The sequence below is a fragment of the Protopterus annectens genome, chromosome 2.part0, assembly GCF_019279795.1.
Source record: "Protopterus annectens isolate FY-2018-M chromosome 2.part0, PAN1.0, whole genome shotgun sequence".
Lineage (NCBI taxonomy): Eukaryota > Metazoa > Chordata > Ceratodontiformes > Protopteridae > Protopterus > Protopterus annectens.
In genome coordinates this window covers 681958787-681982471 of record NC_056728.1, presented here as the reverse complement: position 1 = coordinate 681982471, position 23685 = coordinate 681958787, and the positions used below count along the sequence as shown (strand labels likewise).

At 40.5% G+C, this 23685-nt stretch overlaps 1 protein-coding gene across 1 annotated transcript in view; it reads left to right on the top strand.

Moving 5' to 3' along the window:
* NIPSNAP3A (nipsnap homolog 3A) overlaps nucleotides 1-23685 on the top strand; it is a 484684-nt gene that overhangs the window by 121381 nt on the left and 339618 nt on the right. The window contains exon 2 of the mRNA XM_044061013.1: nucleotides 13954-14161. Within this exon, the coding sequence (XP_043916948.1) occupies nucleotides 13954-14161 (208 nt within the window). The remainder of the gene's footprint in view (nucleotides 1-13953; nucleotides 14162-23685) is intronic.

The following is a 23685-nucleotide window of genomic DNA, read 5'->3' as shown; positions in this document are numbered from 1 at the left end:
ACCTCTAAAATATGTTGAAAATAGAGCAAATGCTTCTCTGCTGTAGATGTAGTTTTGCAGTAATTGTCCTTTTCTAGATCACAGAGAATATAACGTTAGATGTGGTGTAGGCATAGCATGCAGTAAAAAGGAAAGAAAAGAAATTAATATCATTGTGTAAGAAACTCTTAACATACAGGTTAGATTCCAGAAAGGTTACCCTCCAAGTAGAAATCCGTGGAAATCCTTGTGTGGCCTGGGCCACTTTTTGGTGGTCATCAGTACTAACCTTGTGCTGTTGCTTAACTGTCCATCTCTGGATGCAGTCATCGTCCGTCTTTATCTGTACTTTCTTGCTTGGAAATCTGTAAGTAGAGAAAGATGAATACCAGCAGTTATATTCAGATTGCCCTCCTCAGGAAGCCATCTCTGCAGTCAGTACTCTTGTCTGATGCCTCACCCTAATAAAAACAAGTTACAGGAAAAGTTGTCATTTGCCTTCTTTACAAGAGAACCTTCCAGAAAGTCCAACCAGTGCAGAAGAGGTTAGGACTTTATGTTCTATTTAGTATTCCAAAAAGTCCAGACATCTCAGGTTTATTTTGTAGTTGACTAACCTAAATAATTCTATCCCAAAGAAAACCTTGGAATGGTTATGATGCACTTAATCCTTTTTGTCCTTATCCAGGTTACATTAGATGTGTTCTTTGCACTTCAGACACCTACCTGAATGTCCAGGATCTCATAGGAGTTCACAAGCTTTCTTCATTTCTCTGTAGGAGTTAGTCATTGCTAGTTAAGGATTATTCTGTTTGATCTCAAGTCGAAATATGACAGTGTTTGGTAAATGCATATTCTTTTGTATTAGCCCACCAGAGGCTACAGAGGGTCAAGATTTTTCTTTCCTTGCACTGTTGGCTCATAACTGCTCAATGTATTCAGCATCTGGTATTAGTTCAGGAGTCACTAGTGTCGTTCCTCTATCTAGGAATTACCGCAAATCTTTCAATGTCACAGTTGAATCCATTCTAGTTATCCACTTCCATTGTCTGCAATTTTGATACCTTAGCATGCAGAGCACAACTTTCAGTCAATAGGATGTGTTTCCTTCAAACCAGAACTGTCATGCTCTAGCCTCCCAGAAGTCTTCAGTGTTTGTGTGGAGACAATGGTTCTCATGGGTAGCTGTCATTCCTGTGGTCTCCCATACCAGATATCACATGAAGGTGTTGCAGTGAACTTGAAGAGTCCTGTGGTCTTTATTAGCAGATCCTTCGTCCCACTTGATGTGGAGTTCCAAAGACTGTGAGAAGCACCTACAGTAATGGGCGCACCTGGCCCTGCCCAGCCTGACAAAGGACAGCGACTTTCAGTTACCCACGCTTTCAGTGACAGTGCTGGCATTAGGGTTTGGCATTGCAAAGGCAAAAGATTCGAGATGGCTGGAATCCTGTTAAATCAGTTGTACTAATCTGCATACTATGCATACTGGAGATGGAGAAGTCCTTACCCATTTCTCTTTCAGTGTTTCAGGACTCCTACCCCTAGGTGTAATGGCCATCCACTCATACCAGACTAGAGCTATTTTGTAAATCAGCAAGCAGGGGGAGCGTGATCATACCTGCTGTGCCAAGGAGCCATGAGAGTAGTGGAATGGATGGTATAGACCAATGTCTTCTTTACAGATCCTTATATGTTTCACTACTGAATTAGTCCTTGCTGCAGCTTTTTTGTATTGGTAACCATCTCCAAATGCAGTATAACTTTGTTTTTCCTATTTCATCATTTGGGTGGATGTGCTAGGATGCTGTGGTTCAGAGATGGCTCCATGAAATTCTTTACCCAACCTCCATTTTCTCTCTAATGGTAAAGGTGATCAGAAAGTGAAACAGCATACATATGTCAGAAGTCATTTTCATAACTCCATGTTGGCCTTCAAAATTCTAGCTCCTTGCATATTCCTAAACTGTTGGAGGAACCAATACTAGTATGCCCTTCCAGGACACTGTAACTGAAACATCAGGCAAGTCTTACCTAGACGTTTATTCACTTGAGTTGACAGTGTAATTTCTGCAGTTCCAGTTGTGGCCAGCAACCTATCCTTCCCCTCTCGAATGTCATTCTTTCCCTGCTTCCATTGCATCTGTGCTTGCTTTTTTGAAGGGTTGCAAATTCCTCTTAAAAAGGCACATTCCTTTTGAGAACACCCTTTATAGAACAGACCTTGTATTCATGTTTTGTGTTAGAAGAGCTGATTTTGTTTACATCTGAATCTACAGCTTCCAGGTGAATAAAATTCCTTCTTGGAAGACACTTTTCCCGGATGTTTTTACCTCTGCCAGAAGAGTTTTTAAATTACAGTCTTCTTTAGTTGAGCCACCAGACCTTGGTTTTCCAAAATGATAATCTGTCTCTGTATGAATCCTCTTGTTACACCTAAAGCCACTACCAAATCCTCAAACATTACCTAAACCACACCTGGACATGTCCCTGTAACTTACCTCCACAAATCCAGTTCTATAACTTACCTCCACAAATCCCAGTTTTAATCATATGTATTACCCCTCTCCCTTATTCTCCTCCTCTTCTACCCAATACCCATTACCCTTCTTCTACACCACACCGTCTTCTACAACCCAACCACTTTTTACTATTATGATCTGACTCTCAACTGCCATCCTCCCTTATCATTTCTGGACTTCTGCTGTACCACCAGTGCAACTAACATCTATTATCAACTCCACGTGTACTGGACTCGCTTGGTACCCACTCCTACTAACCCCCCCCCCATAGATTACTACTACTACTAACCTGCTGATCTGACCACTGTCTACTATCCCTCAACTATGTGTCACTCTTGTAACAACCTGTTGTATACAATGTCTCTCTTGCCTTCATTTTTTGTTAATGCATTTGTAGAGAATCACATTGTATTATACATTTACTGTAACATGAAATATTATATAATTTTACTTTGGAGCTTTTCTCCCCAGGCCTCTGCTGAAAAAGGGCATCAGCCCAGTTGGACTATCCCAGTCAACAAATCTCAAATAAAAATAAATAAAGCAAGCCACCCTTAGTCAGAGCAGTTCATGTGCCTGTGTTCTTTCCATGTTATTCCATTCACGAGAAGTATCTTCGCTGTTGTATGGTGTGTACTGCCTATGGAGATTCCTTTTTGGGAAAACTGAATTTCTTTCTGGGAAATATTTGCAAGTTTTTGTTACTTTCTCCAACCAAAAAATAGGTCAAAAATGTCAAAAATCACTTGTAAAATGACTGACAGATTGCATCGAGTCTTGTTACACTAAATACAATAAGCCTTTTCAGTGTACTTTGAGGACTCATACTGCTAGAGTAGTTGATACATATGCATTGTTTTCCTGAAAAGCACAGCAACATCTACCTGGTCTTCTCTCAAAGTTTTCAAAGAGCACTATAAGTTAGATGTGATATCCAGCTCAAGGTATTTCCTTTGAGACCTCAGTTATAATGGACATGCTCTCATAAAGGAGACCATTGGGGTATTTGGGGCTCTGTCTTCCTTTTTGTATGGCTTTGTCTTACCCTGCCAGATACCAGAGCTATGTGCTTACCATATGGTTAGTTCATCCATCCTTGGTAACATACAACTATGCATCTAAACCTAGGATAAGTGTTGTAAGTGATTGCCTGCTTTCTGTGGCTCACCTCAAATTTTGAGAGGCTTTGCATTTTGTGCTGCTTGGGATAGGTGATGGACTGTTGCTACTTGGGAAGGTTTTACAAGTCTAATAGTCCTAACACTTGCCATCCTTCATCCCACTGTTAGTGAGGATAGATGGTCTCTTCCAGATGTCATTATGATGAATACATTTCTTAGGCTTCATGGTAAGAACCAGTCATTGTCAGTTCTGAATGCTCCCATTTGATCTTGGCTCATTTCCCGAGGTGTTCACTAAATGTATTTCTGTAGTTGCAGCCCATTAAAGCTGAAGGGAGCCAAGATTTTCTCTTGCCTACACCTGGCTCACAACTGCTTCATTGGTTTAGGCTCTGCCTGCCCATACCCGGATAGATGGCTCCATTTTGATTCGTCCATCTAGTCTCTGATTGCTTCCGTAGAGTCCATGCTCTGAATGCTTTTCTCTTTACAAAGTGACCCCATCTTAGCTGCTCTTGTTCATCATTTGCTGCTTGGATACAGTACCTTGACATGCAAATCACCATCAAAAATGGATCTTTTTCATACAAGCTCAGGTTTCCAAGATAAAGACTTCCAACACTTTTTATGTACAGATTATGGCTTATGGCTATGGCTAACCCAGTGGAGCCCCACCAGATTTCATATGCGGGTCCCGCAGTGGACAGTCAGGGCTCACTGGTATTTGATTTCTGACTCGTGTGTCCCAGTTGATCGGAGTATCAGAAACCTGCAAACAGCACCTTCAGTGGTGAATGGTATCAGACAATGTCTCTTATAGAATCCCTTCCAGTTGCTCATTCTACAAGCCTCAGGCATTGTGGATACTTTTTTCTTACAGTGGGAGGGATGGTACAGTGGTAGGTCATCTAGATGTTCTTCATGTTTCACTGTTGCAGTCATCACATTTGGGTTATCTGCCTGCAGGTAGCCCTCAGCCGGCCTGAATACCAGAGTCTTTGGATTTCTGCATCAGATGCTGTCGCCTCTTCCATGATGTCAGGGGTATAAAACATGCAGCCAAAGCCATTACATCAGTCTTTCTTGCTGTGTGGTGCCCAAAGCAGAAGCAGTTCACAAGTGCCAGTCGGCTGACTCCAGAAATTTTCATTTTCGAGTTTCAGACCTGAAGCCTTCAAAAAGCTAAGTACCCCAGTGGGGATCCTTTTTTCTTGTTCTAACCGATGTCAGAAAAAAATTAACAATTGTCTTGCCTGTGGAAAGCAAATACCTCATAGAGATTTTCATTCTTACTGCGTCACCTGTTTAGACCCAGACCATGATGTACCTCGCTGTCAGTTTTATGCCTTGTTCAACGCCCGAACTATTCGTCGTCAGGCTATTTTTGTAGCTAAATACTTTCGTTCTCATTCTCCGTACTCCGAAATGGCTTTATTAAGCCATCCAACTACTGACCTTCCGAAAGAAAGTAAGGATAAAGACAGAGACTGACCGCATAGTTCCAAAACTGCAGACGATGCTTCTGTTAAGCTAATCACCAGTCCGCCAGTACTCAGTGAGGCGCTTTCACACCCCCGATACCAGCTACTACAGATTCGCAGGCCTCTACTGAGACCCATTCAGAGTCCAGTATGCCGCGAGATGCTTCTTCGACTACGGAACCTGCGGATGTCTCCACTTTGGATGGGTCCGCAGCTGCTGTGCAGGCACCGGCTTCTGAGGGTGTATTCTTGCCTACCGACTTTCATATTAAACCAACGACTTTGTTTCATGCTAGAAATACCAAATTCCTCAGGCCTAATGCTCGCACTACACCTAGAAAACTGATGACCAAGCCGCATACTCAGGCCCATATGCCTCAGAAACAAATGATTAGAATGGCTGAAGACCTTATTACCTTAATTAGGGGAAGCCAGCCTTCCCCCTTTGAGACCTAGAACTGATTTTTAGTCTTCTGATCAGGAATCTGATATCTCTGCTCCTTCTGACTGCCAGGATTTACCCTTTATCTACTTATGAGGATTCTTATGCAGAGGATTCCATTCCCTCTGCTTCTCCTCCAGGAGATTTTTCTTTTGGTGAAACCTTGCATACCCTTAGGGAGCATTTCCACTGGGAAAGCCAGAACTATTCTGAGTCCAAAAAGAGATTTAGGAAATTTTTACTCTTGCCTCAACACAGGCCTCTAGCTATCCCTCCTGTTCTGGAGATTGTAGATGACATTTTCTTGAATCCAGCCTTACCCCAGACACTTTGCCTATTGCTCCCGGGAAACCTGACGGGTACTACAGAGTACCTGACTCTCACAAATTCCTCTTCAAGAATCCTACTGTGGATCCAGAGACCATTTCCCAAGGACCAAAAGGCATTAAGGCTACTACTGCCAAATATCCTACCCCTTCTGATAGGGACTCTAGAGCTTTAGACAGATGGGGTAAGAAGGTATACACTTCTGCTACTTTGGCCTTTAGGGCTTTAAATTGCCAGTTTCATATGTTAAAGTATCAGCAGCGTATTATGGGACTACTTAAACAGAAAATTATGTTGATTCCTGACTGCTGAACACAAAGATTTGCAAGAGTTAATGCATTCTGCTGAAAAAGTTGGTAAACATACTGTGCAATGTGGTTTTGATGCTTTAGAAGCATCTTGCAGGGCTGCTGTCACTGAGTCTGTACTTAGAAGGCATGCTTGGCTTAAGGAGCAGAATTTGCCAGATCATGTCAAAGCTAAATTACTGGATGTGCCCTTAAACCAAGACCGCCTTTTTGGCAACAAAGCAGAAGAAGTCCCCAAAAGGATGGATGAAAAAGCTAAATCTATACAAACTGTTAAAGATTTCTTACAAGTACAGCCTCCTAGATTCAGTAGGCATTGGCCTTCAAAGAACTGGTCTTTTCCAGTCCCTCCCAGGCCTTCAGTCCAAACCCAGGAGCAGCAGATCACCAGGACTTCAGTCTCAGGCTATGCACAGATCTAAGCAGTGGGGGGCTCCCACTTCCAAACCAGGGAGTAGTAAGCCACCCCCTATGGAAAAATGGCACAATGACTTATCCTTAACTCTTCCAAGCCCTGCTGAACTACTTACTCCCTTAGGAGGAAAGCTCGCCCTGCATGCAAAAAACTGGGAACTGATTACCCAGGACCAAATGGGTTTTAAACATAGTTTCCCTAGGATACAGATTCCACTTCCTCTCACTAACCAACCCCAAGTGGATGGCCAGACCTCCCCCCAAATCAGTGGGCAGAGGCCCAAAAACAAGTGCTTTCTCTCCTCAGTATTAGGGCTGTTCAACCAGCCCCAGCAGAACAAAGGGGACATGGTTTTTATTCAAGACTGTTCCTGGTTCCCAAAAAAGAAAACTCCTGGCGTCCCATCCTGGACCTGTCTCTTCTCAACACCTTTCTGGTGGTTCCAAAGTTCAGAGTGTTAACTCTTCAACAGCTTCTTCCTATGCTAGCCAAGGATGCCTGGCTGGCAACCCTAGACTTGAAAGAAGCTTACCTGCACATCCCAATAAGGGAATCCTGCAGACAATACCTACGTTTCAGGGCGGGCTCCATGCACTGCCAGTTCTCTACACTTCCCTTTGGCTTATCTACTGCACCCAGGGTATTCACAAAGTGCCTAGCTCCAGCCATTGCATTTTGCAGGCAGAGAAATATTCAGATTTACCCATACTGGGACGATTGCCTGATTCAGGCAGAAAGAAGGTCAGGACTTGCTATTACAACACCTGGCATTTGTAGACACTTCTAACCTCACTGGGGTACACCATCAACGAGAAGAAATCATACCTAGTACCCTGCCAACAGATTGTATTCCTGGGAGTAAGCTTGAACACAACTTCCCGGATGTCATTCCTCACTCCGGAGAAACAAGTTTATTTGATAACCTACTTCAACCTACTGGCCACAAAGACCCAGCAATCTGCAAGGAAAATCTTGCAATCCCTGGAGTTCATGGCCTCTTGCATTCTGTTAATTCCATTTGCAAGACTGCATATGAGGAAACTTCAGTGGTGTCTAAAAAGTCTATGGTGTTAACATTCTCAGGACCTGGAAACAATGATTCCTATCATTCCTTGTCTAAGGGCAAAGTTCCTTTGGTGGGCAGAGGCCTGCTACCACAACAAGGGACTCTCTTTTTCACTCTACCCCCTGCCGCCCAAACCCTAACAACAGATGCATCACACTATGCATGGGGGCTCACATGGCAGGGCAGTGTATTCAGGGCAAATGGAACCCAAAACAGATGCACCTGCATATCAGTCAAAAAGAAATGTTAGCTGTACAGAACATTCTGACAGCCTTCAAAGACCTTATTCTTCCAGGACAACTATGGGTAAAGACAGACAACAGCACAGTTATGTGGTACATAAACAAGCAGGGGGAAACACATTCCTACCCACTCTGCAGACTAGCCATGGCTCTGTGGAACACAGCCTTGAACTACCAAGTGAACCTGCAAGCTCAATTCGTGCCAGGCAAACTAAATTCACTGGCAGACGACTTGAGCAGAAATCTCATAGATCCACACAAATGGAAACTGGAACCCAAAATATTCAGCTCTTGAGGAACAAATGGGGCTACGAGAGGTGAACCTGTTTGCCTCCCTCAGAACTACCAATTGAACAAATTCTGCACCAGAACTCCCCACAGTCGAGCTTGGAAAGTGGATGCTCTGTCCTTTACCTGGGAAAACCTCTAAATTTATGCCTTTTCCCTCTCTGCCTCTCCTCTTGAAGGTTCTGCTAAAGATCAAACAGGACAAGCCAAGGACAATACTGATTGCCCCAGACTGGCCACGCCAGCACTGGTATCCCCTTTTGCGCAGTCTGACAGTGCTACAACCATGGCACCTGCCTCAGACCCCTTCCCTGCTGTCCCAGCAAGTGGGCCAGATTCTGCACCCTCAGCTTCAAACCCTGAACCTTGCAGCCTAGTTAATTCCCTGAGCTCACCCCTAGCAGCCCTCAGTAAGCAGGTGCTGGATGTCATTCTTGAGGCAAGGAGGCCTAGTACTAAAAAATCCTATTCAGAAAAGTGGAAAAGATACTGTTCCTGGAACCAGGCTCAGGGGATGGGCACAACGGTGCTCAGCTTACCCTATATTCTAGACGATTTAACAGAAATGCTTCACAAGGGCCTTTCTTTCTCTTCAATTAAGATTCATGCCTCTGCCATTTCAGCACATTATAATACTGAGCCACCCCTCTTCTCTCATCCCTTGCTAAAACAATTCCTTAGAGGGGCCAAAAATGTAAGGCCCCCCAGGAGACCTCCCACTCCAGCCTGGGACCTTAAGTTTGTATTGGAAAAATTCACTCTTCCCCCCTTTGAACCAGCTGCTACAGCAGAGTTGAAATTTCTTTCTTGGAAAACAGCCCTACTTCTAGCCATCACTTCAGCAAGAAGAGTGTCTGAACTCTAGGCCCTCATGGCAGTGGAACCCTTCATTATCTTCCATGCGGACAGAGTTTCCCTCAGGACTAATCCATCCTTTATGCCCAAGGTGGTGTCTAGTGTGGCTCTAAACCAGTCCATTCATCTGCCTACTTTTTTCCCTAATCGTCAGAATAAGGGGGAACGGATACTGCATTCTCTGGACGTGCACAGACAGCTTAGATTCTATTTGGACAGAACTAAGCCTCAGAAAATCTGACCAGCTGCTAGTTAGTTTTGCCGCAGGGGCAGAGGAGAAGGCCATTTTAAAGCAAACCATTTCTAAATGGATAGCCAATTGCATCCATTTCTGCTACAAGTACCATGGAAAACCTACTCCACAGGAAATAAGATCACATTCTACCAGGGCTGCCTCTACCTCTACAACATTTCTCAGAGGAGTCCCTATCGGGGACATCCTGAAAGCTGCTACCTGGAGCTCTGTACATACTTTCACCAAGCATTATCACCTGCCTATCTTTTCTATATCCAGAGATGGATTTGCCACAACAGTCTTACAGGGCCTGCTTGCTAGCCCAATGCTCTTTAACTGCCTCCACCCTTCCTTAGCTGTGGGAATCGACCCAAATTTGATGACTGCAACAGTGAAACATGAAGAATATAGTACAGTTGTGTACACTTACCATAAATGTAGATGTTCGAGTGTATTCACTGTTGCAGTCCTGGTTACCCTCCCTCCAGCCCCCTGACTTCTCTTGGCTCTACCTTTCCTTCTTATTTGTAATGTATTATATCATGTGTATTTTCTTTTTGCTGGGGGTGTTCCATACCATATAATTGCTTCCCATTGTTGGGGCACCTGACACCTGGGGCAAGAAAAACTGATGTAATGGAGTCAGCTGCATGTTTTATACCCCTGATGACCTGATGTTATGGAAGAGGCGACAGCAACCGAAGCAGAAATCTGAAGACTCTGGTATTCGGGCCGGCTGAGGGCTACCTGCAGGCAGATAACCCAAATGTGATGACTGCAACAGTGAATACACTTGAACATCTACATTTATGGTAAGTGTATACAACTGTACTTTGCTTAGACATCTTTTGGGCCAAATCTCCACATCAGCTTTCCTAAAATGAAGGCATTCCTCTTGAAACCCTGTCAGTACTTAAGGACTTCCTTCATCTTTTTGTGATTGCCATCAGTTTGAATACCCTAGCTGTGGACTGCTATGTCATCATGTAAAGGGATCTGATCTTGCCATCTTTGCTGATAAGCCATGAATTTGTAAGATTTGTCCTTTAAATAAATACAGTTTCTGGTAAACAGTCACATTTTGTGGGAGGACAGTTCTATTGTTGACATACTAAGTTACTGCCTTTTAATGGCTCATGAGTTGTCCATCAGTCAGACAGTTTCTTGCAAATTGTATTATTCTGTCAATGGGGCAAGCCTTAATGCAGCTTTTTTGCATCTGTAGCCAGTGCCAAATACAGCAACTGTTTTTCCCCTGATTCTTTTTCTGGGAGGAAATCTGTATGATTCCATTGTCGCTAAAGGGTCATATGAACTCCTTTTTCACTTTTCTTTGTACACAAGGCATACGTCCTTATGTGGAAGAAGTAATAATAAGGCATACGTTTTTTTTTTTTTTTTATGTGGAACAGAATCCCCATCCACAAGTTCATCACTGTCTGTTTTCAAGCCCAGTTTGGATCTGTGGTTGAAAAAAAGAAAATGTACCCCAGGACTGCCCCTTGTACTACTAAAGTACAAAAGCAGCTCCTAAATGCTTTATTCCATGCATGGGTCCCCTCAAATTATGTATGGTATGATGCCAGTTATTCTCAGGTTACCCATGGGATGGGTAAGGCCAGTCTATAACCGAATTTGTTAGCCATGGCCCTGTGGAATGCAGCCTTGAGCAACCTAGTGCACCTGCAAGCTCAATTCCTGCCAGGCAAACAAAGTTCACTGGCAGACTTAAGCAGAAGTCTACTTGGCCCACACGAGTGGAAACTGGAACCCAACTCATTCAGACTTCTAATCAACAGGTGGGGGACACCAGAGGTGGACCTCGTTGCATCCCCACAAAACCATCAATCGAGCAAACTTTGCACCAGAAATCCCCACAGCCAAGCATGGCGAGTGGATGCCCTATCCTTTACATGGGAAAACCTCTCAATTTATGCCTTTCCCCCTCTGCCCCTCCTCTCAAAACTACTACTCAAGATCAAGCAGGACAGACCAAGGACAATCCTTATTGCACCAGACTGGCCACGCCAGCACTGGTACCCACTCCTATGCAGTCTGACAGCAGTGCCACCTACATCAGACTCCCTCCCTGCTGTCTCAGCAGGAGAGACAGATTTTGCATCCTCCGCTGCAAACACTGAACCTTGCAGCCTGGCTTAGTCCCTGAACACACCACCAGCAACCCTCTGTGCTGGACGTCATCCTTGAGGCCAGAAGGCCTAGTACTAGGAAATCCTGTTTAGAAAAGTGGTGCCGGTCTCTAGGAAAGGACACAGCTGTGCCCTCCTTACCTCAAATCCTAGATTACCTAGCAGAGCTGCTCCACAAAGACTGATCTTTCTCATCAACTAAAATTCATGGCTCTGCCATCTCAGCTCATTACAATACTGAGCCACCTCTCTTTTCTCACGATCTGATCAAACAGTTCCTGAGAGGAGCTAACAATTTAAGACCCCCAAGGAGAGCTCCCACCCCTGCCTGGGACCTTAACTTTGTGCTAGAAAAGCTCACGCTTCCCTCTTTTGAACATGCTACTACAGCAGAGTTAGAATTCCTCTCTTGGAAAACAGCCTTACTTCTAGCCATCACTTCAGCAAGAAGAGTGTCTGAGCTACAGGCATGAATGGCTGTGGAACCCTTCATTATTTTCCATGCTGACAGGGTTTCCCTCAGGACTACCCCATCATTTATGCCCAAGGTGGTATTCAGTGTGGCTTTAAACCAGTCCATCCATTTACCAACCTTTTTCACTAATCCTCAGAATAAAAGGGAGAGGATCATGCACTCCTTGGACATGCACAGACAGCTCAGGTTATACCTTGACAGGACTAAGCCTTTCAGAAAATCTGACCAGCTGCTAGGCAGCTTTGTTACAGGGGCAGAGGGCAAGGCCATTTCAAAGCAAACCATTTCCAAATGGATGGCACACTGCATCCATTTCTGCTACAAACACCATGGTAAACCTACCCCACAGGGGATCAGAACTCATTCCACTAGGGCTACCTCAACTTCTGCAGCATTTCTCAGGGGAGTCCCTACCATGGACATCCTGGAAGCTGCAACCTGGAGTTTTGTACACACCTTCACCAAGCATTACCATTTACCTGTCTTAGCCACAGCTGTCTTACAAGGCCTGCAGGAAAGGCCCTAATACTTCTTGACTGCCTCCACCCTTCCTCAGCTTTGGGAATCAACCCAGGTGTGATGACTGCAACACTGAAACATGAAGAACATAGTACAGTTGTGTACAATTGCCATAACTGTAAATGTTCGAGGGTATTCACTGTTGCAGTCTTGGTTACCCTCCCTCCAGCTCCCTGACTTTTCTAGACTTTCTGCCTATCTTCTTATTGGCCATATCTTATGGCTGTGGTGTTTACTTTTTACTGGAGGAGTTCCACACCATATAATTGCTTCCTATTTTGGGGGCTCCTGACATCTGGGGCAAGAAAAACTGATGTAATGGCATTGGCTGCATGTTTTATACTCCTGACGACCTGACGTCATGGAAGAGGCAACAGCATCCGACGCAGAAATCCCAAGACTCTGGTATTTGGGCCGACTGAGGGCAACCTGCAGGTAGATAACCCAAGTGTGATGACTGCAGCAGTGAATCCACTCAAACATCTGCATTTATGTTAAGTGTACACAACCGTACTTTCTGCAGTATTTACTTGTATATTGGAGCTTTTCTTTCCAGGTATCGCCTGAAAAGGATTTTTTGTGACAACCTAGTTGGACTTTCCTGGAAAACAAAATGTAAATAAATGGTGTTTGTGGTTGCTTCTTTATTATTTATGGTGGAGACACTGATCAGTCAAGTGTGTTGGTGTGAATAAAATCCATCAAGAAGACTAGTGTAATGATTGCTTTGAACTGTTTTGTGTGGAACATAATGCTTTCCAGTGCATTATTTGCAGTAGTTTTACTTCTTATACCCTCAAGAATGTGATCTTTGTTTGATAAGTTGCTTTCTGCTCAAGACACTGTGGGAAACATCAGAATCCTTCCTCCATGTCCTGTGAAAAAGTCGGAACCAGGAAGGTAACAGCTTTTTTATTAACTTCATAACCCTAAGGTGCTTAGTCTGAAGAAGCTCTTGAAAGAATTAAAAGCAAAAGTGCTGAGTTAACATGAAGAAAGAAATGCGTGTAATTGGAAATCCAATTCAGAATCTAAATTTGAAAACTGTCTTTTTCTCTTAAAGGAGGTTACAATTAAAGAAACTAAAGTAAAAGAGAAAAGAATATATTCAAATTAAGGAATAATCCTTGGTTGAAAGTTTTGGCCCTTATAAAATCAACATCTTCATTTACATAATTATTTAGACGGTTATTATGATTGTGTCTTGTTTTTATTTTTTTACCATGTTGGTCCCAGCTTTACTGTACATATTGTAAATATTTATGTTTAGTTTGTTTTTTTATTTAAAATTCACTGTGTTTCTTTGTTATATGATATTTGAACATTTATGATTTGATTTTTTTTCTCATTTAAAAAAATGTTTAATAAAAATGTTTCAGAAATAAATGAGTGTTAAAAGTATTGTTGAAGAAACATGCTTCCTAATGGTCTTGCAAGACAGGGGTGGAAATCTGCCTATTCAGATACAGAAATATATGCATTATTATGACAGTTTTGGAGTAATGTTACTTAATGATTTTTTTTGTAGGTGTGTGCTAACCTTTCCACTGGACCTCAGCAACAACATGGCATTTTGTACGAGTTCCGCACATACTCTATCAAACCATCAGAGATGAACAACTTTATGAAATTAACTAAGGAGCACATTGACATACGGACTGCTCACTCTGAGCTGACTGGTTACTGGACTGTGGAATTAGGGGGTGTGAATCAGGTCTTCCACATCTGGAAATATGGTATGAAATCTTGCTGCTTTTCTGATAGGCTTGCAATTTTATATGCAACAACGCGTAGATAGTTGGCCTCTTTTGACCTGAAAACAGTTTGAGAATGAAGGGCAAATGCTGTGTTTTCTTTAAAGTAAATTTGCTCTTGTTAAATGAATTATTATACACTAAACTGTGTTGAAGTTTTCACTTTATTAGTATATATTGTAATGGATTTTTTTCACTTTTATCATTTAATTTGGACTCATAAAGTATTTACCATCTAAGTAGGCTAAAAAAGAACAATCCAATCTTGTCACAAAATGTAACATGTTTTGACACAGTAGATACTTGTACAAAGCCATACACCTAGATTTTTGTGAGAAAATTTGATCCGTTTTTCTCAGAATTTATGTCTGTGAGAAAAGGAAATTACTTGGGTATTTGCCAGATTGACTGTAATGATCACAACATGTCCTGTCTGTTTTATCTGAGGAGGAACAGGGCATTCAGTCCTGTACAGCTTGTAGGTCTTTTACCCCTAAAACTCTTAAGACACAGGCATGATTCTTTTCGTTTACATTTAGAAAACCGTTGAAGGATTTGACCTCTAAAGTCCTATTGCAGGATATCTGTTCCTTGGACGTTTTCTCTCCCCTCCAGTCTCGAAGAACTGAAATGTTTCCAGAGAGGCTTATTTTCCATTCCAGCTTCCTCTATGCTTTAACTTCTCTTGACTCATCTGGCACTGCTCTTCACAAAGCCAGTGAGAACTGAGACACAAGCACGTACTCCACAGCCACTTTTATGACTTATTTAGGTGGTGGTGGGGGGGGCACTTGCCAAGATGGAGGAGGGGGACATTATACCCTTATGGAACCAGACTGAGGGATCTGATTCCCAGTGAGATGACTGTACATCTGTGTTTACTTCCATGAAGAAGGTGCATAAACTTTAAACATAAATCCAGCCTTTCAAACACTAAATTGTTAAGCTCAAATAAAGTTTCTTCTGGATTCTTTTGACAATATGAAAAAAATAAATAGCTGGTCTTCTTTCTCCTGATACAACATCAGACCCTTGGGTCCTAAGAATTGTACAAGGCTACAAATGGCAGTGGACCTCTGTGTCCCCATTTCAAGTGATTCCACCCCATCAAAGCAATCGGACTTCCTTGGTTCTTCCTGTTTTGGATCAAGTGCTTCTCAGAAAGTATTGGAGCCTAACCCACCAGGAAAATAGAAAAAGGGCTTTATTCAAATTCATTTTTGGTGCCAGAGAAGACTGGTACCTGGAGACCATGCTGGATCTCTCATTTCTAAATCTTCTCAGCAAGATTCCAAAATTCATTCTCTCTTATCTCTCATAGTTTCCAAGTAAGTATAGACTTGAAGTATGCCTATTACATTCCAATTCACAAAAACTTCAGATGCCTTTTAAGATTTTGTGTGTCTGGCTCAATTTTCGTTTTTTTTTTCTTTACCCTTTGGGTTGTCAGTAATTCCAGTAACCTTTACAAAGTGCCTGGCTCTAGTAATAGCTTATTGTGGGTTAAAAAGGCATAAAAACTTATCCTTATTTACAGGACTGCCTTGTTTTAGCCAACTCTTTTTCAGGCTGTCAGGAATCTCTTTGTTTTGTGAACAGCCTTCTTCTGAACCTGGGTTTTCAAGTAAATCTAGAAAGAACATCCTTCATTCCGTTTCATAGTATAGTGATTCTAGGGGGTCTCTTTTGGGTACGTCCCTCATGATAACCTGTCTTCCGCAGAGAAAATAGACTTTTACAGGGAACGATTTCTGATGTTTTCCAGTCAAACGCCTACAACTGCAAGGGACTATCTCAAGATATTGGGATTTGTGGCTTCTACAATTCTTGTGATTCCTCTAGCCAGACTGCACATGAGAAAAATTCAGTGGTTCCCTAAATCAGTCTGGACCCAACACCAGCACCCCCCACTCCTTTCAGATTCAGGAAGTAAAATCACTGTCGGGGGAATCAGGTTGTCCCTCAAACTTGGTCGTCTTCCTCCCAAGCCCCTACTTCGTGTAACTTCAGAATCATCAGATTTTGCATGGGGAGCTGTTTTCAAAGATGACAGTTCAAGATCTGTAAAACCATTAGGACAAAAAGAAGTACATAAACATCAAAGAAACAATGGCATTATTAAATGCTATTAGGTCACTGAACCATCTCTGAAATCTAGGAGCTCTGTAAGTTATCACTTACATAAACAAAGTTATATAAACAAATCTTACCCCCTTTGTAGATTTGCAGTGTTAGCCAGGGTACTGGCATTACAAGTCAGTCTGTCCCATCAGGATACATCCATTCTTTGAGAGCAGGTTTGAGAGATAAATTTCTGCTCCAGGGCTCCTTGCAGAAATGCCTAGGAAGATGGATGCCTTTCCATTCCCATGGATGGGAATGTTCATGTATTCTTTTCCACTTTTTCCTCTGGTAAACAGGATACCTTTAAAGATCCAGAAGGACTTTCTAAAATTAGTACTGGTAATTCCTTTTTGCCTGGCATCAGTGGTTCTCCCTTCTTTTGAAAAATAGCCAAGGACAGTTAATGAAAGCTTGCTCATAAGACTGGGTTAATTCACATAAGACGGGCTCGAGGATCCAACTGACTCTTCAGGTTCTTTGGCTCACTGCCTAGATGATGTAATTCTAATAAAGTTTAAGCACCTTTTCTCTGAGGGTGTGCAGCAAGTATTAAAGGAGACTAATAAACCTACTACTAGAAAATCATATATGGTTAAATGGAAAAGATTTTCTATTTGTTTCCATAGATTAAACTAAGATCTTGTTAAGGATCAAACACTTGATTCTGCAATATTTGTGTGAGTTATTCTCTTCCATTAAGGTTCATCTTTGACTGTGTCTGCCTGTCTATCCATAGATTCTCTGCTTTATCTCAAGTGAAGCAGTTTCTCAAAGGTGAATCTCATCATCTTCTGCCTAGAAAACAGGTGGCACCTCCATGGGATCTTAACTTTGTACTTGGAAAACATGCCCTTTTTTTTGAACCAACTCACAATGCTGATTAGCTCTTAGTGCAGAAAACTGTGTTACTCATTGTTCTGACTTCTACAATCAAAATGTCTGAGCTCTTACAATGACTCAGTACCATCACATCTTTCACAAAGAGAGGATATCTTTGAGAACCAAACATTCTTTTATAATAAAGATGATTTTAGAATTCATCTGGAATCTGTTTCTTTCCTTGTATTCTTTCCAGAACCAAATAATAATGGATAGAAAATTCTACACAGTCTGGATATCTACAGACAACTCTGATGTTATATTGACTGAAAAAGTACGTCAGAAAATTTAATCATGTCTTCATTTCTTATGAAGCTAAATAAAATAATCAGTACCCAAACAGACTGTTTTGAAACAAAAACACAAAGCTGGCGCCAAGGAGTGGAAAGTCCAACCTTCAAATCCAATGCTCACCAAAAAGCAGTTTGTATGAAAAGTGTTCCGTTGGCCAGTAAAAGTATGCTGAATAAACAGATCCAAGCAGCAACGGTGAGACAAGATGTTATTGACCTTTATACATCAATACCTCACGTTGAAGCAATAGAATGGATTACCCTTATGTTAATTGATTTGAAAGCTCCAAGGAAAGAAATTGGTATTATCTCCCAATTGCTTGACATTATTTTAACATCAAATTATTTCACCTTTAATGGGAAATATTATAAACAAAATCAAGGAGTAGCGATGGGTTCCCCTTGTGGGGCCTGCGTTGCAAATCTTTTCATGGCATATTGGGAGAAATATTTCTTGTTTAACAACAACGAAAGGATGAGTCCAATTAAGTTTTATACTAGATACTTGGATGACATCTTTATACTGTTTGAAGGAGGGAGTACACTGGCCAAGAATTTTGTAACATCAATTAATGGGACTACATCGTTTTTAAAATTCACATTTAAATTCTCAGAGTCAGAAATTGACTATTTAGACATTAGACTGTCTAAAGACTTCCTTAAAGGTGAATTTTATTCTAACATATATAGGAAACCAACTTACTGTAACTCCCTACTACACTTCAAGAGTTGCCACCCCTTTAAACAAAAGAAGGCTATCATTAAAGGGCAAATAATACGGGCATCTAGAATGTGTAGCAGGGAGAGTATATTTTTGGATGAATGTGAGATTTTGAAAAACATGTTCACCAACAGAGGCTACCCGATTCTGTTATTCAACGAGATTTTTGAAGAAGTTAACAATAAAAGAAACCTAGGTCAATACTCACCTCTTCTACCACAAGGAAATAGTTTTCCAATTGTTACTGTGGATGTTTTAAGTACAGGTATGGACAGGGACAGTATAAACAACGTGTCTACCTCCCCTATGGACGTAGTTAGTTCTGTTAAGGGTAGTAGTTTTATTACCAACTTTAGTTTAGACTCAAACAGCATTAAGTCTATCCTTTACAAAAACTGGTATTTTATTACCAATGATGAACAACTCTTGGAAAAACTTGGATTTAAACCTAAGGTTATTTATAGAAGGGGCAATAATTTGAAATCTATTTTGGGAAGATCAAAAGTATCTAGTTGGGCAACAAAAAATAAAGGTTGTTCTCAATATGGCACTTGTAATTACTGTCACTTAGTAAGGGTAGCTAATTCTTTTATAGTCCGTGAAAAGAAATGTAATATTAATCACAAATTGAACTGTGAATCGAGATCTATTGTGTATTTGGCTACTTGTAACTGTTGCTCAGCTTTTTATGTAGGAAAATCTGATAGAAGACTGCGTGATAGGGTGTACGGACACTCTTATGCTATAAGGAAAAAGAACAAAACTAATGCCCTAGCCAAGCATATAGACAAACATGAGGGGCACAGTTTTCAGTCGACCAGGTCCTTAAATCAGAAAGAGCAGGACAATTTCTCTATTTTTAGAAAACAGAGAACTAGAGTGGCAATTATTATTAGATTCTTTTTCCTTTCCTGGTTTGAACGAACACTGCAACATTGCTTGTGTACTAAAAATGAAAAGTTATAAACGTTGATTTTCATAAGGGCACTCTGTAGGATTAGTTTCAGTATTGGAGAATTCTACGAATTAAAACAATCAGAAATTCTCTGTTGAACATGTATTATCCTGGTTTAAACTATACAGTTAGGCAAGGACCTTGTTGTGAATTAAAATATGTAATTTTTAATTTTCAATTGTCAATTTCTAACAATGGTCACTGTTATGGTTAGAACCACTTTAATGTTGACTTACCTTGTAACATATTGCTACAAAGGTAATATTAGTTTCTAAGTATGTTTTTAAATATTAGTGAAAATTTAAATGGTTGTTTTTAATTGACATATATATTAGAAATGGGTTAAATTTATGTACAAAAGGATTCATCACTTTTACACACATTGTTTTTGGGCTTATGTTATAATTTATATCATAAGTATTTAGATTGCTTTTTAATAAGCACACAAATAAAGTGGTTTGTATTCTTAGTTAAGCGTACACACATATATATTTTTTTATATTTTTTATATTTTGTGTAGTTTAGTTACCTAAGGGCAACTAAATAAGTGAAGCTGGTTACTTATTATTTTTTTGGATATATATATATTTTTTTGGGTTTATGTAGGTGATAGTTGGTCATTATGACCATGGTTAGATGATAGGTTTTTAATGGTTAAAGGATTTTTTAAGGTTCTTATATTAAGATTTTTGCTGTTTAAATAGTTCAGCATTCATCTGGTATTATAAATAGTTAAGTTATTTTTAATGACATTTGTATAAATTGAGGGCTTGGCGTGAAGCACTTTTTACAGAGTGTGTATGCCTTTAACTTGTTTCTGTAACGTAAAACCCCACGCACATAACGTGCTTTAAAAGAGTTCACCGTACTTTTAAAAAAGTTGTATTTCTGAAGAAGCTGTAGCTGTGGCTCCAGCGAAAACGCTAGTTTTTTGTAATTTAATAAACCTTGCGTTAAAGGGATTTTACGTTTGGCTTTTTCTTCTGGTCTCACCCTTGCTGCTTGGATCTGTTTATTCAGCATACTTTTACTGGCCAACGGAACACTTTTCATACAAACTGCTTTTTGGTGAGCATTGGATTTGAAGGTTGGACTTTCCACTCCTTGGCGCCAGCTTTGTGTTTTTGTTCCTGGTTTATTTTGTCTGTCCTTTTGGTGGTATAGAGACTGTTTTGAAACGATTGTTTCATGCCTTTCAGTTTTGTTATTCACATCGTAGCAAGGCAGTCCTGGACAAAATCGGAGACCATTCTACCAGGGATACAGCTACATCTTCTGCTTTTTGTAAGAGGTGGACTCAAAGTATTCTAGAGGCAGCAACATGGTCTTCAGTTGACACTTTTACTAAGCACTATAAAATTGGCTCTTTCTCTAGGACCACAGCAGGGTTTGCTAGAAATACTCTACAGTGGCTGGCCGCATCTTCCCCATTCTTCTAGTATATATTTTCTTAGCTGGGTTATAGCTTCCCTTGTTTCTGAGGCAGGCAATCACTAATTTGGCACCTGGAAGTGCCCTAAAGATTTGTAAGCTGTCTGGATGTCTGATCCTAAGTAGGATATGCCCCAAATTGCTTAGGCTACTACAACAGTGATCTATTTGAACGTTTACTCTTATGACAAGTTTACTTGCATGACTGTACTTGCATTTTGCAGTCTTTAGAAGACTCCTTTTAGCAGCTCACTTAGTTCTTTCTAGAAGTGTTTATTGTTGGGAAGCTATCTTTCTTGATGGCCTTGGATAGTAGTAACTTTTAGCAGTTATGAGCAAAGCTTTGTTCTTATTGCTGCGGGTGTTGTAAGTAGCTGTGAGGTTTTGTCACTGATGCTGCAGTAAGCAAATCACCTATCATCTCTTTCAGAACCTTGAGTTCTGGGGTAAGCCATGCCATTAAGTCTCCCAGAACTTTTAGTTTTCTCACAGGACACACTTGTCTAAGACTGGCAGTGAACATTTCTGGAAGTAGGCAATGCCTGATCATGGTCCAAAGTGTCTGTTCCAGTTCTCCAGTCTGTGCTTACAGGTGCAAGTGAAAAGCCCTGCTCTGTTAACATTCCTAGATGTAATAATACAAGGTTGATATTGGCTTCGGTGAACAAACAAAAACTTGGTTTGACTTAATTTGCATAAGCAGTTTGACAGAATGAAAACTGATGGCATAAAATGTGGATGCAATAGTCTAGATGTCAGTTTTTGAGGTGTTACCTCTGGTACTGTTTTGAATTGGTTTACATGGCTGGGACATAGCCCTTCTCTGAAAAAGTTAAGGTTCAGCTCTTACATACACTCTTGGACACTAGCTTCTTATTTGAACTGCTTTAGCAGATGTTTTTGATAAAGTTAGAAGAAAATGTCAAGTCATTGATGCATTTTTCAGTAACTAAGTGATATGCAAACTTTCCCAGTGAGTTACTCTGTTTCTGCTTGTCAGTTGCAGAGAAATCAGTACAAGCAAAATAAAAGCAGCAGAAAAAGCCAGCAGGTCCTGGACGTGCTGACACACCATTAGCAGCAGTAACAGCAACCCCCCCAACACACATGGGAAAAAACGTAAACAGGACGTGCTGTACATCAGCAGAAGTATCCCAACTCATCACAGAAAGAATATTTACTCATTTTGAACATCTGGGTGGCATGTAATGCTGTCAGCAAATGAATTAGGGAGGTTCTTTTGGCAGGATGCACCATAGGGTTTTTCATCTTTCTTAATTTCTGGGCCTTTTCCTTGTATACTGAGCAATCAAATTCTCCTTGCCTTGATTTAATTTGGCAGTTGGGTAATCCCAGCAGTTTCTTTGACAGAAAAGTTAACATGATTTCAAGGTTCTAACACTGGGGATACCCCTTGATGGGACCTGTGATTGGGTTCACCCCCTTTACTAATCCATTCACAGGCACTTTTCTGTGAAGATCCCACATTTTGTACTAGTGCATGCTGTGGTGTTGAGTTTAGATTACTTAAACCTACTAAATCCAAGAGCTGTTGCTTCATTACTGCTACTCACATAGTTCAGATCTCAGTTCTAATATTTGTTGGTGAAAAGTTTGTACATTTGAAGCTGAGCTGCAGATCTACACAGTGCCTATGTGGCTGATTTGTGAGTAGCCAACATCAGGCACTGCTTTAAGTGTAAAGACATTTGACCATGCCTACAGCAGACACTGCATATTAAATCTCCTGATCCCACCTTTATTTATTTATTTATTTATTTAGAGTGCGTGTTCAGTAAGTTAATGGGCCGATCCAGAAAGGACCAATTTCAACCACTGCTCAGGCTCACAAGAGCGGATGTATTTACTGTTGTGCGACCCTGAAGTTAGTATACATACATATATATATATATATATATATATATATATATATATATATATATATATATATATAGTAAGGGGGGGGGGCACTGCCCCCCACATCGTTTGCATATACATTAAGTTCAGAAAAGAGTAACTTATTGTAATAGCAAGTATCCATGCATATAGTTCAAAATATTTAAAACAGGTAGGAGGCTATGCCCCCCACACGCCCCTTACTTTATATACTAACTCCAGGGTCACACTACAGTGGGGAAAAGGCCATATATAACGTTCAGTGAATTGTGTTTTCAGTGAATTGAGCTTTCAGTGAATTTTGCACAGTCATATGTGTTTCAGTGAAATGTGCTTTCAATGAATAGTTCTAGACCCATATATGTGTGTATATATATATATATATATGTATATATATATATATATATATATATATATATGTATGTATATATATATATATATATATATATATATATATATATGTATATATATATATATATATATATATATGTATATATATATATATATATATATATATATATATATATATATATATATATATATGTGTGTGTGTATATATATATATATATATATATAGTGGGTATAAAAAGTTTATACTCCCCTGTTAAAATGCCATATATAGATATAAAAAATGAGACCACAATAAACAATTTCAAAACTTTTCCCACCTTTAATGTGACCTATAACCTGTACAATTCAATTAAAAACAAACAAATCTGTTGGGGGGAAAAATATGAAAAATAAAAAATGTACAATAACCTGGTTGCATAAGTGTGCACACCCTTAAACTAATACTTTGATGAAGCACCGTTTGATTTAATTATTGCATTCAGTCTTCATGGGTACACACCTGCCATTAAGTAAAGAGACTCTTCTTAACCCCAAATTGGTTCACAGAGCACTTACAAAGCATGAAAGGAATCTCATTTTTGGAAGGTATCAGTCAGGAGAAGGGTACAAAAAAAATTCCACAGCATTGGATGTAACATGGAACATAGTGAAAACAGTCATCAAAAAGTGGAGAAAATATGGGACAACTGTGATGTTGCAAAGAACTGGACGTCCCTCCAGAATTAATGAAAAGATTAGATGAAAACTGGTCAGGGAGACTGCCAGAAGACCTACAGCAACACTGAAGGAGCTGCAGGAATTTCTGGCAAGTGCTGGTTATGTACTACATGTGACAACAATCTCCAGTAATCTACAT